The sequence below is a fragment of the Chlamydotis macqueenii genome, chromosome 1 (genome assembly GCF_036417535.1).
Source record: "Chlamydotis macqueenii isolate bChlMac1 chromosome 1, bChlMac1.mat, whole genome shotgun sequence".
Taxonomy (NCBI): domain Eukaryota; kingdom Metazoa; phylum Chordata; class Aves; order Otidiformes; family Otididae; genus Chlamydotis; species Chlamydotis macqueenii.
The window spans coordinates 214156403-214174275 of NC_141556.1; the positions used below are offsets into that span (position 1 = coordinate 214156403).

Below are 17873 nucleotides of genomic sequence, written 5' to 3' on the forward strand. Positions count from 1 at the left end.
ACGGAAGGAGATTTGAGAAAGTTAACTGGAAGGATGCCTGTAGTTTAAAGAATTATTGTTTTACATTGGTAAAACAACCTAGGTTTGCCAGGAAACATCATCCTCTTAACACTTAGGTTAAGAGGATGGTTCTCTGGTCCCTACGACAGAAGCAGGTAAGCAGGGGTAAAATCCACCCACGCTAATGCAAATGCCCAATACTATTATTATATCCAAGCCACTCAAGGTTCCCATTGTAACCAGTGGCATCCATTTTACTGAAGATGAATATCTGGAAACGTTCCAGGCCAGGTTGGCCGGGGCTCTGAGCAACCTGATGTGGTTGGAGATGTCCCTGCTCCTGGCAGGGGGTTGGACTGGGTGGCCTTTGAAGGTCCCTTCCCACCCAAACCATTCCATGATTCTATGATTCTATCTACCTTGCTTTCACAGCTCCAAATCCAGAATCCAGTCAGCACAGCATCTCAGTAGATTTATTTCAACTTTTTTTTGTAACAGGGAACTACTGTCCTCCACTTCAAACTTCTATACAGCCTTCTACACCTTTCTGAGAGGGGTTCCGGGTCTTTACAAGAAAAAACCACTATCCTCTTCCCTATTCAAAATACCTGTATTACAGAAATCTCAGATTCTGGCTTCTCAAAGGAAGCTTGAGAAGAATCTTGATGAAGCCTGTAATGAAAGTGTACAATGCAGACGTGTACAGTATTATCTTTGTCTGCTAAGAGAACCGTCTGGATTATTAATTTCTGTGAAGTGTTACTGAAGGGCTTCTTATGCCATTTCTGCCTGAAAGCTGGAACAACTCTGTGCATTGCAGGTTCACTTTTTATATTGCAACATCCTTTTATACACTACCTATACAACTTTATACATAAAAGCCAAACAAAAGCACTCCCTCTCGCTAAACCACTAGCTTTTTAGTTGTTTCAAGTATCCAGAAGTTTCTCTGGGTTTTGAAAGTCTTCATTTCACAGCTCACCAATAAAGTCCTTCCCGGTTATCCAAAGCTGGCCCCTTCCCCACAGCTCAATACCGTATGGTCACCGGTAGTGTCACTGTGTCTCCTTCCTCTGCCATCAGTCACCACTGCACCTGCCATTCTCCCTAACCCACAAGGCTTTCTTCAGGTTCCTCAGAGCCACAATTACCTGAGACCGTATTTCCACAATGCCTAGGCACACCTGGACCCCTAATAAAAAAAAAAAATCTTTTGATTTACAGCACTGATAGTTCAAGGGTAGACAACTTCTTCAGCCCAGCTGCAAGCTAGGCAGATACAGATATCACCATCCTTCCTGCCAGGAGCTAGTTGCATAAACAGGAAGTTTGACACAAAAATTTTGATAACTGTTACAAAGCATCCAGCCTTTAACAGTGTCCTCCACAGGACTGCAAGTGTTTATCTTCCAATTTCCCCTCTACAAAAGAACGCAGACACAACCTCCGTCTTTTTCCTCTGTTGCCAGATAACCTCCCTTGCCTCACGTTAAATATTACTTGCACAATTTAATGAGCTAAAGTGAGATAAATGAAAAAAAAACTGTATTATAAGATTATATTATTATAAGAGTTAGAGAAAACTAGATTAAAACCCACGCAGCAGGTTGCAGTGGTGAGAAGGAAGGTTGTGCAGATCAAATCTGTCTCACGCGAGACATTCCTCCTTCACGCTGCCACGGTATACAACACGCAGGACTTCCAACAGCTGCAGCAAGCGGTGTTGAGAAGGCAATGTCCTCAGGCAGAGAGCAGCTGCAGAAGGCAGGAGATAAAGCGGGCGGCCACCTGAGTATCCGTTTCTAGAGAGAAGCATTCACGATTTCAAGTCTTTTCAGCACTAAACGTCACCCTGATGCAAGCTGAACCAGTACATGCCATCATCTAGCCCAGAGAATCCAGTCACTTCCCCGAACCGCATGCCGAATGGAGTCCTTAAAACAAGCTATCGCTAACTTCCTAAGTTTGCTTTGTCCTCGAATGCACAACAAGCAATGCCAAGTCAGCCTTTCCAAGTGAAAATCAGAGAAGTTTCAGGAGACCCATTAGAATGCTAGGGATCGCGACCAACTTCCCTCCCCTCCATCCTTTAACTAATTTAAGTTTTGCCTAGCATTTCCCCAGCACCGTCATCCACCTGGCAAAACAAGCAAATACCTCCTCCCGCTCCCTCCTCTCGTGACGACTGACTCTACGTTGTCCCAAAGAACGCTCTGCCCTCTCACGCTGTAGGGGCTTTTGTCCTGCCTGGGGGAAGGAGGAAAAAAAAAAAAAGAACAAAAAGAAGAAAGAGCACCACATAGCTTCCTCCTCAGAGACTCCATCTTATTCCCAGAACCTAGCACCTGGAAGGTCTAAGACTTGACCTTTACTCTTTCCACACAAGAGCTGCAGCTTCCACAAGAGCTTTCTCCTCTCAAACCCGTTCTTCGGGCAGACACACATGAGTATTTCTTCCGAAGGAAGCTCAAATAAGATCTTAAAATAGTCCTGATTTAAGGTCGATGCAGCCTGGCTTCTAAGGAGGCAGTTTGTAAGGAGAAAATGAAAAAAGCAGAGTACATTCTGTGTGCTTTCATTAAGTGCACCTCTCCACAGGGTGAACTCAGCCAGCATTTGCTGATCCAAGTTGACAGGGATGGCTGGGGAGAATACCTGGGGACCGGTGCGAAAATAACCAGAGCCGTACACAGCCCTCTGCACAACAGCACGCGTGGGTCAGCCTACGTGATGCAACTCCACAGCAACACCGGAGGAAAACAGCCGATACTAAACCAGAGAAGAACACGTACACCAGCGCATCTTACAAGAGCGGCACGGGACTCTTTCAGTACCAAAAAAAAAAAAACAACCACAATTTAATTTTTCTTTTTTTAGCAACAGAAACCAAAAACACATACAACTTGAGAACAGCACAATGCCGTGGTCTCCTCAGCCACTTGTGTTTCACAAATGCCGTGGAAAGAGGCCATGGAGCCTGAGGGGTCTGCAGACCCAAGGTTTAACAGCCACCTAGAAGAATATATATTTTTTTTTTAACAAGTTAGTCTTTAAAATATCAAATTTTGATTCCAAATAGTCAATGGAACAAGTTGTTTGGTTTGTGGGTTTTTTTTTTATTCTGACCTTTTCCAGAAAAAGGCTGTTCCAAAAAGAATTGCAAGGTTCAACCATGGGGGGGGGGGAATAAAAAAAAAAAAAGTGCTTGTATAAGAAATTGGGTTTGGTGCAGGAAATTCTCTAGAGGAGAATTATCTACCCTCCAGCTGGGATGCAGTATCTTGAAATAAATATTCTCTTCCAGCAGTGTTTTCCAGAGAACAACCCCTTCATATAAGGGCTCTAAGGACAAACACTTAAGTTTCAGTTTAACTCCAACGTTTGCTCTCCAAGACACAGAGAGAAGACTTGCTTCCAGCTCCAGCCATTCCCTGTGTAAACGCGCACAGGAGGTCGTGTTGGGTCTTCAGGCCGCCATACCTACAGAATCAGCTCTACGTGCACCACAGGGTTCTTCACAGACCTCAAGGACATAGGACCAAACGCAGAAGGTCACATTTGTTTGCCATTAAGATGCGTGAAAGAGCCACCACCGAGTATCGGAAATACCACGTGACATCCGGCTGTCGTCTTCTTCCACTGTGCGGGTGATGGAGGCAGTGGGGAATCGCCTACCGGAATCGATGTGAAAAAGCAGATTCTTGAGTCAGATACTTTAGGCAAGCATTTGAGAAGCACCAAACTGGTGAAAAAGCACAGAGCTGTTTCAAAACTCCTTAAAAACATTTCACATAGGACACTTCTTCCCTCCCTCCACTTTCCAAAGGGTAAGGCTGGAAAGTCTTTGCTCTTCTCGGGATCAGGGCTCCGGAAACGTCCCTACCCAAGGATACACGGCTCCTCCACCTTCCAAGGGGCACGGTTCTGACTTGTGACACCCTGCAGAACAACAAGGCTTGGTTTAACCTGAAACCAAGCCAGTCTCAGGTCCTTGACTCATTCTTAGCTCTGCAAGTCCTGCACAGACTACAACCACCGTTTAAAACATCATCCACACAATTCCGTAGGGAAATTTTTCTCTAGATGTCAGGACTTAGCGGAGGGAACGCAGGTAGAAATTAGCATGAGGTTCCTTTGAGTTTACTATGTATTCTACATTTTAATGATTTGGGGAAAACTCAGCTGTCTTCCAGAGAAGAGGGGAGTGAAAAAGAAAGTGTCTTGTATTTTTAAGCTAAACTGTTGAATTCCTAAGGCCAAGACTGTATTAACTGTAAACTACTTGCTGTGACAGCATGAACGGTCCACCAAGCCTACAGATATAAACAGAAGCAACCTATCAGCTCTTGAACTCTTGAACAGAGAGGGGGAAAAATAATTTTTTAACATCAAACCAGCAGATGATTACAAAACTGTGATGCTTTCACTGAGAAAAGCTTTTTTCAAGTCTGCTGTTACACTACAGCAGCTAAATAAAGAGGTAAATTTTATGGGACACAAGCTTTTGATCTGCCTACCATTTATGCAGCTTCAGGGAAAAACCTATCCTCTTCTCCAAGTCACACCGAGGTTTAAGAGCAACTAAAAATAAAAAAAAAGTGGAAGAGAACTATGGTCACAGAGTTAATTGTATGATGGATAAAAGCCACTCTGGCTGCTCAGCAAAAAAGGAAAAAGATAACTAGGAAAAAAAAAAAAAAAAAAAAAGGGAAGTTGGAAGAACAGAGAGACTAGGAACATAATTATCAACTGATTATATAAAGAATTGATATTAAGAGGCAGCTTGGGAAGCTGAGAAGGAATTACAAGAACCTGAACCGGCGGGTGGGTCTGGAAACGAGGGGCTGGAAGAAACCCATCCTGTGAAAGCCTCTTTGTAAGGCATTCTGAGGTTAGGAAGAAATAGAATTAAAAAACCCACCACCTTAGAATTTCCTTGAGATGCTACACCAAACTTTCTTCAGCCATTTTAATTTCAGCCTCCTCCTGCTGTGTTCAGCTGCTAGGCTGCAAGACTCACCTACAGCTTTACCCAAGCTGGAAAAGCTCCGCTTTAGCAAAGCCATCCTAGCTTTTATGCAGACACGAGAGATTTTCAGCCATTTTGAGCGAGCCAAGGACACAACGCTCGAAAGCTGCTTCAGCAGCACACGCGTCAGTGTGAAAGCAGGGAAAGGGGGGAAAAGAAAAAAAAAAAAATCAGGTAATACAGACAAGATAAATAAGGCAGCAACCCTCTAGCACGAGGACCTGCCTGCTGCTGCCTCGTGAAGTCAAACAGGGGTCAGAACTTGCTCTGAAAGAGAAGACACTGCAGCTCAGTGTTTCGCCGCCAATTAATTCTGTTCTACATGAAAGTTAAGCCCCGTTCATCTGCTTGCACAATACTGACTGCATCCATCAGGAAACATCACCTGCAGATTCGGTTGCTTTTCCAAAAAGCAAGTGTTCTCCACTTACTGCATTTCTCATCAAATGCCCTCCATCCCGGCTCTGAGCTCACGCTGCTCTCACCGAGATTTATTGATCTCCGTGCGCACGCTATGCTTTTGCTCGCAGCACTCACAATAAATTCTGTTCTCTTCGTTTCCTCCGCCACCTCCGACATCCGCTGGATGATTTAATCACCTACCTCGTTCAGATTCCTCTGCTAAGCCTTCTGTCAGGCCATAAAAAAAGAAAAAAAACCCTCCCATCGCTGACAAGTGGGGTTTTTCACAGCCATCTCTGTGCCAAAAGAGGACAGAGCCGGTAATGAGTGAATATTTTCTACTCCCCGAGAAGGCAACGTCTTCATTAAAACAAATGAAGCGCCCAGCCCGGGGAGCTGCAGAGGAACACTTCTGCGCTCCGCTGAAGGCGACGCTGCCTGCCCATTTCTGCGCAGACTGCTTCAGATCCTCCGCAGGACCACACTCGACCCGTCGGGAGAAATTCACCCTTCCCCGAGCTCCGCAGCAGCTACTTACACCCCTTGGCAGAGCTGAAACCACCAGGAATCCCGTCAATCCTGCACCAGGCGCTGCTTGGGGCTTTGCTGGGAAGGCTGCACCCTCCGAGGGCCCCTCTCCTTTTAGCTACACATCTATTCTAGATTTCATTTCCCTTCCCTTTGTGTTGCACAAGTCAAGAGCATTAAGAAAGTGAACTGGCTGTAACTCAAACCTAGACAGGGGTAAGTACAGGAAGCGTAGCAGGAAGCATTTAGAGGAATGGAATAAACTGGCCTCTGCATTAATTACAGGAATGTTGGAGAGGGTTGATTTTTTTTTTTTTTTTCCCTGCAGCAATTGCTGACTGCTCTCCTAGAAGCAAATCATTAAAAAAGTCACTTAGCAGGATAAATGGCATTCATTTCTATGGTCACAAACGTTAGCAGCACAGAGGTGTAAGTGGTCACAATTCAAAACATAAAAGAGACCAAGTGAAAGTGAAGAACGTTTTCTTATCAGCAGGTTTACCCACACCTTCCACGGGCACAGCTGGTTCTGGCCACGTCTGAAGGCGAAACAGCTACCTGCTCATCGGCATCGCTCCAATATTTCCTCCCAGCTCTTTCAGTTCTGGGCAAACACGCTTCAGATTTAAACCAAAGCCTTGACTCCGTGTGTTGATGACACCTACACACGTCTGCGAGAACGCTGCGAGCCCGCAAGTCTCGGAATAGCTGTGTGGCATCTCCAGGGGATACTGGCAGCTCGTCAAGTCATGGAAACTCTTAGGAGTACGCCCCAACTCGGTGCCTTAAAATGGAAGCAGCGGCCACGGGCAATACCGGCACGCACCTGCACTCGGCCAGGCACCTGCACTCAGGAAAGCGGCCAAGGTCAAGCAGGATTCGCTTGCAGAGTTACCAGTTAGAGCCCAGCGCAGCAGAGCGGCATTTCCAGCTCTGGTCTTTGTGATGGGACTAAAGGAAGAAGTTATTATACGGATAAAGAAACGCCCTAGCAGAAGGAAAGGCATTTTGGAGAGTGTACTTTTTAAGTGGTTCTTACTACTGTTGAGAGTCTTAAGGATTTTATGTTTGGCCTTGTAAAAATACTTTAAGTCAAACTTTAGGACGCCACACAACGTATTCCTCAGCTTCCCTTGCGCGCGCTGTAACTAAGCCAGTTAGCATCACACCAGAAGTCCAAGACGTCTTTCCAAATCGTACAGCGGACTGGGAAACCGTGCCCTGGCATTCCGGCAGCACTGACGCGTCCCGGTTTAGAGCGCTCCAGCAAAAAGAACGCGCTAAGGGAGAACAAAAAAGGAAAGTTACACCCTTGTTCTAAAAAGTCAAACTAAATAAATGGCACTATTGTGCTGTACAGCTGAATAAGGGCTTCCTTCCTAATTCGGAGGTTGAACGCTGTTAGACGGACTCAACGGGAGGCGGCCAGAAGCAAGGGGCTGAACAGTTCAGCGGCATGCCAAAAAAAAAAAAAAATAGGTGTACAATTCCAACGGGGGAAGGTGCTAGTAGCACGTTTTATAGCCACGTTGAGCTGCGCGCAACATCAGGAGCAGGAAGTCTTTCCACTTAAACCCCAATTTTGATACTGCTTTGCTGTTACGTTCTCAAGCTGGTATTTTTGACTGGTTGACAGCCAACAAGAAGCAATTTCCATCTCAAAAGGATCCCTGCCACTCAGTATGGCCTTTGCAACAAGTTCAGTATTTTCCAGGCGTAATAAACGTACATACCCACACACATTTACTGAACCATTACACGTGAAAAGCACTTATTTAGATTTAGTTTTGTACAATATTTGCTTCCCAGATTAGCATTTTGTGTTTTGCGACGCACCAATCTGCACTGAGGTAAGAATTAAATATTACTAAAACACACACAAAAATCAAATATTTTCAGTTAATATTACTCAAATATTCCAAAACATGTTTAGCCCATCATGCTGCAAACACAAAAATAAAGTATCTGATGTAAAGTAATCAATTCAACTGTTCGCTGTCCCTGAGCCCTTCAACATCAGAGCCAGAGGAGTTTGTTCTATGCTGAGGGGGAAACAAAGAACCCATTTAGCTTTTCAACTTTGTGTAAGCTCAGTAAATAAGTCAAGAAAACAGACCTGGAAAATTCTCCTTCCACTGCCAGTCCATATTTTGACTGCAGCTTGTTTGCTGAGAGACATTTTTCGTTTCAAATACTTCCACACTTTTGTCATTTAGTCTACTGACATAAATAATTTACACTAACGTGTCAAACCCATAATCACTTTGATTACACCAGTTAGTGTTCAAAATAGTGCTTTTAGTCTTGGTTTTAAAATAGAGGGAGGTGGTTGCAGAATAGAGGGAGGTCGATTCAGACTGAACATACGGAAAAAATTTTTTATGCTGAGGGTGGTGGAGAACTGTCCCAGGTTGCGCAGAGAGGCGGTGGATGCCCCATCCCTGGAAACATTCCAGGCCAGGTTGGCCGGGGCTCTGAGCAACCTGATCCGGTTGGAGATGTCCCTGCTCCTGGCAGGGGGGTTGGGCTGGGTGGGCTTTGAAGGTCCCTTCCCACCCAAACCCTTCTGTGATTCTGTTCTAGAAAACTGTGGCAGGCTCCACACCAGAAGCATCAGAGCTCCCACACCCCTTCAGAAACATCTGTCTTCACAAGGTCACTGTTCCTGCAGGTTACAGGACTCACAGGTGAGTTCGGGAGGTTGCTCTGAAAACTCTGATGGTGTTCATGTGGAGAGAGCGAAATTCAGCTTCTTCTGAGCCATGTTTCAAACCACAGAGAGTTGCCGTTTGCTTGGTTTGGGTTTTTTTTAAATCAGGTTCTTGTATGTGCATGAATGCAATAAATGCCTTTCAACACCTGGGCTAAATTATCAGGAAAATAGGAAGAGAGCCATTTCCTCACAAAAGGATTACAGAACACAGATTTTTTTTTAAATCAGTGAAGTTGAGAAGAATGACTGACAACTGTTGTCTCTGATAATTTCCAAATGCTAGATCTTCTGCTAAGGTGGCCTCAGGTGAAGTTTCATCCCAGAACGGAATAAGATCATTCTTTCCTTCCAAGCTCACAAATTATTTCTCAGATACAGACAGAAAGACGTACCCAAGTGCAGAAAGGCGCAGCTATTCTTCCTTTGAAGAAGAGATCTGGCTCGTTCAGAGGCTTCCGCAAATAGACAGGGATCAGAAGGCACCACAAAACATTTAGATCTTTTTCTCCAAGGCTGATGTGCTTCTCTCCCTGACATTGCTATAAGAAGGGCTATTTCAGAGATGGAGAAGAGAACAAACTGGGACAATCTTTGGCCTTCAGATGCACCCAAGAAAATGAAGTTCAGCGAGCTGTGAAAAACGCATATAGTCCAAATATAAACCCAAATATCTGAAGACCTGGTCACAAGAAAACCAAGATGCTAAGAATTTAAGAGTAGGGTAGGGGATAAGATTTTAAAGCACCGGTAAGACAAGTTAATGGCTCTCTGGAGCTCGTAAAGCAGAGAACTCTTGGAAAGAAGGGAGTTTCCAGTTGCGCAGGGATGCCAGGCTCTGCAGACCGGCTGAACTGTGACCAGCGGTAGGCCAGCTTCGGGTTACGCACGACCCACCTGCGGTTCTCCAGTCATCTGAGAGGACGCATCGCGCTGCTCAGCGGCGCCTGTACCCACATCGTTACGCAACAGCACCGTTCATTAGTGGTTATATTCCTCGAGTTATTACATTGTGCTTCTCTGGTTTTTCAATATTAAAAATCTCAGTTCCTGATAAAGAACATTAGAGCAAATTAGTATTTTTTGAGATCTTATGCAATGCAGAAGTGCCAGCAGAACGAGACAACGGGGACTTATTTTGCTTTCTGTACATATTAACACCCTTCAGACTCGCTCTCCAATAAAAGCCGCAGCATAAAGCCACGTGACGAGAGAATATTTGTGTTGTGGTGCCCCAGCACTCAGTTCCACCCATTTAAATAAAAAAAAAATCAACGTATTAAGAAGCAGAGATGCTCATGTGCAAGATAAAACTAAAGACAGTATTAATATTTGAATATATACCATATTTACTCCAAGTTACCCTACCACAGGTGAGGCGTACACTAACCAATGTGACCCAGAAATCAGAATTCCTTAAACCTGAGGCATTAGGACTGACGAAAATCACCTGATAAAACAAGATGAAAAGCAGTAAGAACTATACTTCCCTCCGTAGCTCTATCTAATCCCTCGGCACAGAGCTCTCTCTGCCTTTTCTGTAAAGATTAGCATATTTTAAACCGCTAAACTCCGTATAATCTTCAATCATTGAGAAAAGTAATTCAATTAAGGCAAGCGCTGGTGAAGTCGCCTTCTTGCTAGCGCCCAATGCTATATCCTTGTAGTACAAGTTAAAAAAAAATATATATAAAAATAAGAGAGCAAGAAGGAGAAGCAGCTTCTAGCTGGACTCAGATTATGTTGCAGGCTGGTGATGAATCCACAGCACATGCGGCAAGGATCCAGGCTCGCCTGGGGAGGGGCGTGGGGGACACAACAACCATACTGCGATCGAGAGGCAATGACTTGCAGTAAATCCCGAAAGGAGCCGTGAGCGACCCGATGTCGTTTAGCCCACGCGCACCCACCGCCGCCACCGAGGGACCCCTCGGCGCGGGCAGGAGCCACGGAGGGAGAGCCGCAGCGATGTGTCAGCTCGCTCGGCGCGGAGCATTCAAGGAGTCGGCGCAATAAAGGCAGACAGTGTAAGATATGGGAGACGTGAAGATTTTGGGAATCGGGGAGAAAGGAGAGAAAGGGCTTAAAAAAAAATAATAATAATAAAAAAAAAATCAGCATCTTAGCATGGGAAAGAGAATTGCAGCTAGTGTTGAGCAGCATAACTGGGAAAAATCACCGCAGTCCACACAAACGCCTAGGTATACAGCACTGAACTCCCACAATATGGCTGAGGATACCAGGGAAAAAAAAAAAAAACCAAAAACAGACTGCATCCACTGTGCAATCCTCCTTTCAAATAAGAATAAAACATCTAGAGGTGCTTCCAGACCTCACACGGAATGATACTGCCTCTGCTCACACGGCGATGAGCTCCAGTGAAGAATTTCTCAGCCGTAACACACAATTATTGCAGAGACTGCGTACGGTCAGCAGAGAAGCCCTGACATGAGCCAGCCAGGCGACACCCTCGCCCTTCGCAACATTTCACTTGTCTTTGTGAAGTCCCTGAATGTAAATGAAACAGAAGCAGCCAGCCTCCCTACCAGCAGCAGGAGGATATCTTTAATTACGGCCTTCCAACAGGGCAGAGCAGCTTTCAGCTGAGCAGGAAGCGAATGCAGCAGTCCAGCGCAACAGTTGTACAAAGAGATCCTCTCCTTTACAAAAGCTGCTGTTATAAAAAAAAAAAACCAAAACTTTATTTCTACATTTCCCTTCACCTTCAAAACAAAGGGCGACAAAGGGAGCTGTGTGCCCAGCAAAGCCTACTCCAATTCCTTCTGCAGCATCAGAGACGCTTCTGTAATCATCTCCACCTTCACAGAAGAACATCATTAGGGCGTTTACTCTTCCAGAAACCATTTATAATGAGAGCTTTCACCCTTTGGACAGTAAAAAAAATTAAAATTACACAGAACAACATCACGACAGCAGCATCTGAAGGGATTCAAGCCAAATTCAAAGGCAGCCGTTTCTCCATCACAGATGAAAAAAAAAAAAAAAAAAAATCATCCGAGTCCTGTGCTGGAGCCTGCCCACGCCGCAGCACCCCGTGGGCTGCGTGGCCGCGCCGAGGGCGCGGGCAGCGCCGCGTTTAGCGCCCAGTTCAGCGCGGATCAGCCACGGAGTCATCGCCCAGGATCTGAGACAAAGGCAGGGCTGAAAGCCACACCGCAGCTGCTAGCCAGGCCCTAGCAGCCAGATTCAAACCGGCCCAAACGCATCCATCGCCACAGTCAAGGCGGCAGTCGCAGCGCTACGGATATTTATTTGGGAGTCTTTTCCTACGCTATAGCCATAAAACCCCTTCTCTCCTCCCCAGATTTGATGCTGTGAACAGGAATTGTTTAAAACCTTCCAGTACAAACAGAGATGATTAGCTGAGAGGAGAAAAAAAAAAAACCCGACAAAGACTGGAGGAAGCAGATATCTGACGTGATGTCTGCTAGAATAGACAAGAAATGCACGTGTAAACTAAGAGCTGCTGAGATTTAAGATCCGCACCAGATGCTACAGCCTTCCATGGAAATACTGGAAAAGCTTCATGAAATCGAAGCTCAGAAAATTCATTAAACCAAGCCGAGCGTTTCACAAATGCATAGCTAATACTTAAAATTCCAGTTATCAAATACCTCGGGGGAGGGGGAAGAAAAAGAGGAATAAACCCAGCATCTTCTACACATTGACCCTCTTCCAAAATCCTCATAAAATGGCTGGCCCAACAGCACCTCACCAAGCGGATCAGATGACTTTACCCTCCCTAAAAAAAAATAACCAAGTTGAACTTGCGCTCCCTGAATCCTTTATATGAAGCGGAGCTGTTCCAATACCAAAAAATAAAAAAAATAAAAAAAAAAAAGAAAGAACAGACTAAAGGAAAGGAAATCACCAATGTATAAGTAAATACATTTTAACAGCAGCCTTATCACCAAGCTCATCTAGATATGAGTGAGAAAAACACCAAGATATATATTAAAAAAAAAAAAAAAAGACAGGGATTTCATCATCTGCCACACAGAGACCAAAGGTGGCTGAGGGAGCAAATACCCCACCCTGAGACAAGGGAATATTTTGCACCTACTCATTATGTCAAAGATCGCCCGGTATCTGAGCAGGATTACACAAAGCATCCACCAAAGGAGCTTTTTTTTTTTTCTCAGAAAACTCTTTGAAGTGAAAGGTTTGAAATGCAGCACTGGAGTCGGAGGCCTTCTACTGAGGAAGGAGGAGACATTGCTTGTTTTGTTTTGTTTTTTTTCTTCTAAAGACAGTGAAGAAAATCTGACTGAAATATTGAGAGGGTTGAGTTACTTCTCACAAAGTGATTCCAATTTTAGAAAAACGCTGTATTTACATAAAAAACACGGGGGATTGAGATTCCTGCCCCCCCAAAACGCAGAGGAGCTGGGATCAAATGAATCAGCAACTGTGACCGTTGGAGTTTGGTGGGTTTTGCTGTTTTGGGGTGGTTTTTTTTAATCATAATTGAACCCCGCTCGATCCCTCCCTGTCACCGAGGGATCACACGGCAGAGCAGCCTCTGCAAGGGTGGGGTGGGTTCTCCCCCAAAAAAAACCGGCGGGGAAAGAGCGAGAGACCCCCTTTTCCCCTCAAAACGTGGGGTTGGGGCACAGCCGAGCCCCCCCCAGGGTTGAGGAGGGGGCGACCCCCAGCCCCCAACCGCGGGAAGGGAGGAGCCCGCCCCTGTCCGAGGGAGCCCCGGCCCGGGCGCTGACTCACCGCTCTGCTCGCCCAGGAACACCAGCTTGAATTTCCGCAGCGGGTTGCCGAAGTCCCCGCCCGCCGACATGATGGAGTGAGGAGCCGCCGCCGCCGCCGCCGCCGCCGAGCCGCCGCCTCACGCTCGCTCTCCGCTCCCCGCGGCGGCACCCGCGCTCCCCCCACCCCACCCCGCAACCCCCCTCCGCTCCCTCACTTCTCGGCGGGCGCGGGGCCGGGCTCGTTAGCCCCGGTGAAGCGCAACCGGTTGGGTGTGAGCTCGGTACCGGTACCGCTCCCCCCCCCACCCCGCTCAGGGCCGGGCTCCTTCTGACCGGTGCCGCACGCCTGCGCTGCGCAACTCCGCCCGCCCCGCGCATGCGCGCCGCCGCCCGTCACTCCGCAGGGAAGGGGCGGGGCCACAGGGGAGGGGGCGGGGCTTGGCGCTGCCCGCCTCGCAGCGGTGGGGGGCGATCACTCTGGAGCCTAACGATGGCGGGGGGGGGGGGGGGGGGGACGACAGAGATGTCGTTCGGAAACAGCCCGGTGCTCCCACCCTGCCCGGCGGAGAGGCCAGAAGCCCGCCTGCAGGCCACCGCTCCCTTTAGCTATTTTTTGCCCATTTCTCCCCATTTTAGACCATAGAATCACGGAAGGGTTTGGGTGGGAAGGGACCATCCAAGCCCACCCAGCCCGACCCCCTGCCAGGAGCAGGGACATCTCCAACCACATCAGGTTGCTCAGAGCCCCGGCCAACCTGGCCTGGAATGTTTCCAGGGATGGGGCACCCCCCCATGCTCAGCTCGTCCTCGAGGTTCAACGGATGAGGAGGCTCCCAGCTGCATCCCAGCCGCATCCCAGCTGCATCCCAGCTGCATCCCAGTCGCATTCCAACCCCTCCTGTCTAAACCTTGGCTTCGGGACGTCTCTTCTCCCTCCTCTCCCGCGCCGGTGCGATCCCACGCCCATCGGTGCTCCCTCGCTTGGATTTGAACATAAAACCCACTTTTCAGAAGCGCTCATCCCTCTGGGCTTCAGCCGGCGTCGGCGTGGTCCGCTGCTCGCAGGAAGGTCTCAGCTTGGCTGCCTGAAACGAGAACGCGCCCAACGACGGAGCGCTCCGTGGTCTGCAGCTCCCGCCCCGTGGTTGTATCCACGTGGATGTCGGCGCGGATCTCTCGCGATCCACTCAACAAGGTCCAAGTAATGCTCCCAGGGGGTAACGGGTAGGTTTTCCACCTTTTTTCCCATCTGGGAGATGCCCGAGAGCCTCTCTGTCCTGATGGTGAGGGAAGCGGCATCCAGCTCTTCTCTCTGAGTCCCCCTAAATAGATTCACCGCCCGCGAATTTTGTTCTCCTGCGCTCTCCCGCACCTCAACACCTCGCAAAAGCTCTGCTCAGGCTCCGCATCTCCTCGCGTCGGGCAAAGGAAACACTTCAGCGTTGTCCCGAAACACAGGGGTTTGAGCCCGAGGGGCTGGCGGGGGATATAAAATAAATATATTTCAAAATAAAGCGATCCAGGGACCTGCCTCCGCTCGCTGAAGCCAGGGGAGATCATCCCGCCGACTCCTGCGGGCCTAAGAAGCGCTGCGGAGGGTAGAAGAGGAGACACGCACGCCGGAATTTCTTCTAGGGTGTATTTAAACACTTTTTGATTGGTTTTGTGACTGGACAGGTCCGAAAAGAAATGGAGACTTTCAGGCGCTGGATCTCAGCTCTCCTAGGACAGCGTTGCTCTTCCGGGCAGCGCGACAGAGAGCGGATTGAGAGGGGGCAGGGGGGCTCGCACCAGCCTTCCGCATCGGTCGCAAACCGCTGGAGCGTCGCCTCCGCCGGCACCTGTGCCGCGCACCACGCCGCGCGACAGGGCACATCCAGCCACGTGACGGGGAGAGAAAGCCGCAGCGATGCAGAAGGCGATGGGTGAAATAATTCCTCCTGCAAGGCCTGGCCCTCTCAGCAGCCAGGGGAGCATTGAGAGGGAAGAAAAGCTCCCTGGTTGGTTTTTTTTTTTAGCGCGGCGTGAAAAAGGGCTGGTTTGGGTTTCTGCGGCTGAGGGGGAAAGCAGCAGAGCAACACCTTTGCTTCTTTTTCTAAATGTCACCAAAAAAAAAAAAAAAAGGCAAGCTGTGCTCCTGCAAACGGGGACTCGGTTACCTGGCTGCGAAACAATTCGTTAGCCGGAGAAAGGCACGGCGAGCAGCGGTGGCTGGGAGCTGAAGCCCAGGCATGTCCAATTTTGCAAGAAGGTCCACGTTTTTCACAGGGAGGGGGCTCAGCCGCCAGAACGAGCTGGCGAGAGCAGCGCCAGCTCGGTATGCAGGGAAAAATCAAGAGCGGGATGCTTTCATCGAAACGGGAGCGATCTGCTTCCACGCAGCTGTACGCCAGCGGAAATCTGCTGCTCTGGGGCAACGCTCCCTCCTCAGCCACGTTTTGTGGGTGGCCAGAAGATGAGTCCCCAAAAAGATGAGAGAATTAGGGGGTGCAGCCCCCCCTGCCGTGAGCACACAGCTTGTGAAGGCACGGAACGAGGGGTCGTGGTGAACGTGACCTGTGTTTAGCCGTGGTGCCCCTCACGGCCTCCCCCCACAAACGCAGGACCAGCCGGTCCCCTTCCAGTCGCAGCAGCCCCTCCTCAAGTACGGAATTCCCCCCAGGGCTTCAAAGTTCCAGGGAGGAGAAGCCCAGCTTTCCTGAAATGGGAGTGCCGGTCTTAACCCAGCTCAGACTCCCGCAGTGCTCTTTGCTCGAAGCGCCCTGGAGTTATCAAAAAGTGTCATTGCCACTGGGACTCGTGGCCCTGCCTGATCTCGTGGGGCGAGATCAAAGGGCAGTACAACATCCGTTCCACACGAGCAGTTCTGTCGTGTCCGGGGATCGCCACGAAAACACGGCTCAGAGCTGGGAGCCCGTGTCCTTGCAACGCGCGGAGGAGAGAGCAAAGGTGACGCAGATCCCCTCTGCTTCCTCCATATGCTCTGCGCACGCCACAGAGCCCGCGCGGGCTCCGCTTTCGGGCAAACCTTGTCCTTTCACATTCCTTCTTTCCCCTTCACGCAATGGAGACGAACATCCAGGGTGTCAGGTGAGCGTTGGGAGCTCCAGGCACTCAGAAACAAAGGAGGGGGTCTGGTAGGATGGATCACAGAGCAGCAATCAAATGTATGAGCCCGGTCTGCGGCGGAGGAGACTTGCCACGTCAATGAACGCAGATGAACTGCAGAGAGAAAGTCCATCACGAGCCCTGACAGCTCCAGCCACGAGCAATTGGAGCAGCGATCAGTCAGCAGAGCTGGAAATCCTGACCCGAAATCAAGCTGCCAGGCGGCTGCTGGCCAGGATGGAGCTCTTAGACGGGGGCTCAGGGAAAGTAGGCAGGAGTATCTGCGATGTGAGAAGGGGAAAGTTTGGGCTAGGCAGGAGAGAAGGGAGTGGGGAAGAGCTTCGGAAAAATTAAGGTTTGTATTGGAGATGGCCTGGTGAAGAAGAGGAGGGCAGAAAAGACAGGAGGGGGCAGTTTGCAAAGGGATGAGTTTTCCCGAGCCAACTCCAGACCGCCAGACCTGGGGGGCACAGGGACACACAGCGCCCATCTCTTCCTGCCCGGCAGAACCCATTGCCCACCTCCTCTCCCGCCGGGAACCACATGCTGAAAAACTGGTACGTCCCTGTCAGCCCAGCCTTCCTACAGTCTTCCCACTTAAAATTTAGGGAAGTGCCTCCAGACAGTGGCTGCAGTCAAAGCAGCAGCAGTAAGGCAGGATTCACTCTGCCCTCACAGGGAGCAGCCGGCTGCCAAAAAAAAGTGGTTTTTTGCTTTCCCTGCAAGCCAAAAGTGCGCCTGCCGTGGGGCCCGAACACCTCATAAGGACACACTCCTCCATTTTCAAGGCCTGTGGCAGCCTGCCAGGAAGGATACAGCCAACCTAGGACAATTACACGGCTGTTGACTACAGGGTAAGGTCCAGCCCTGCCTCTGCAACGCCAAAAAAAAATGAGCAAACCACCTTTGCAGTGCTCATGCCAGGCCGCTTTTGTACCAAATCCTCTGGCCCCACTTCAGACCTGCGCCCTCACACCCCACAGGGCCTGTCTGCAGGCTGCAGCAGGGGCCTGCTGACCCCCAAACTGGGTTCCTGCCTCCATCCCACAGCCAGCGGGGACAACGTGAAGGCTCACGAACGCAGATTACCCAGCCCTGAAGCCTGCTTGCCCCTGGGCTGCCCGCCCTGCCTGTCCTCGGCCCCTTCCATCCCCGCTGCCCCTCACAGCACCGCGCCGCGCCGACATGGCCGCCACAAAGCGGAGCGGCGAAGGCCACACTCAAGATGGCCGCCGCACCACGCTGGACAGGCCGCGCTCAGCCGGGTGGGTGCGGCTCCAACCAGGCCACACTCAACATGGCCGCCGCGCCGTGACTCGATGGACGCGGCGGAAGGCCAATCAGCTTGCGAGAAATAGGCGGAGGGCGGGAC

General features: G+C 49.3%; 1 protein-coding gene across 2 annotated transcripts in view; it reads right to left on the reverse strand.

Annotated features, from left to right (window-relative positions):
* RAB6A (RAB6A, member RAS oncogene family) overlaps window positions 1–13564 on the reverse strand; it is a 59654-nt gene extending 46090 nt beyond the window's left edge. Inside the window, exon 1 of one of the 2 annotated variants that reach the window (XM_086739789.1) lies at window positions 13413–13564. In XM_086739789.1, coding sequence (XP_086595915.1) covers window positions 13413–13482 — 70 coding nt within the window. In that variant the 5' untranslated portion in view covers window positions 13483–13564. The remainder of the gene's footprint in view (window positions 1–13412) is intronic. The other variant, XM_086739788.1, reaches the window with a different exon arrangement.
* Between the last annotated feature and the right edge of the window lie 4309 nt (window positions 13565–17873).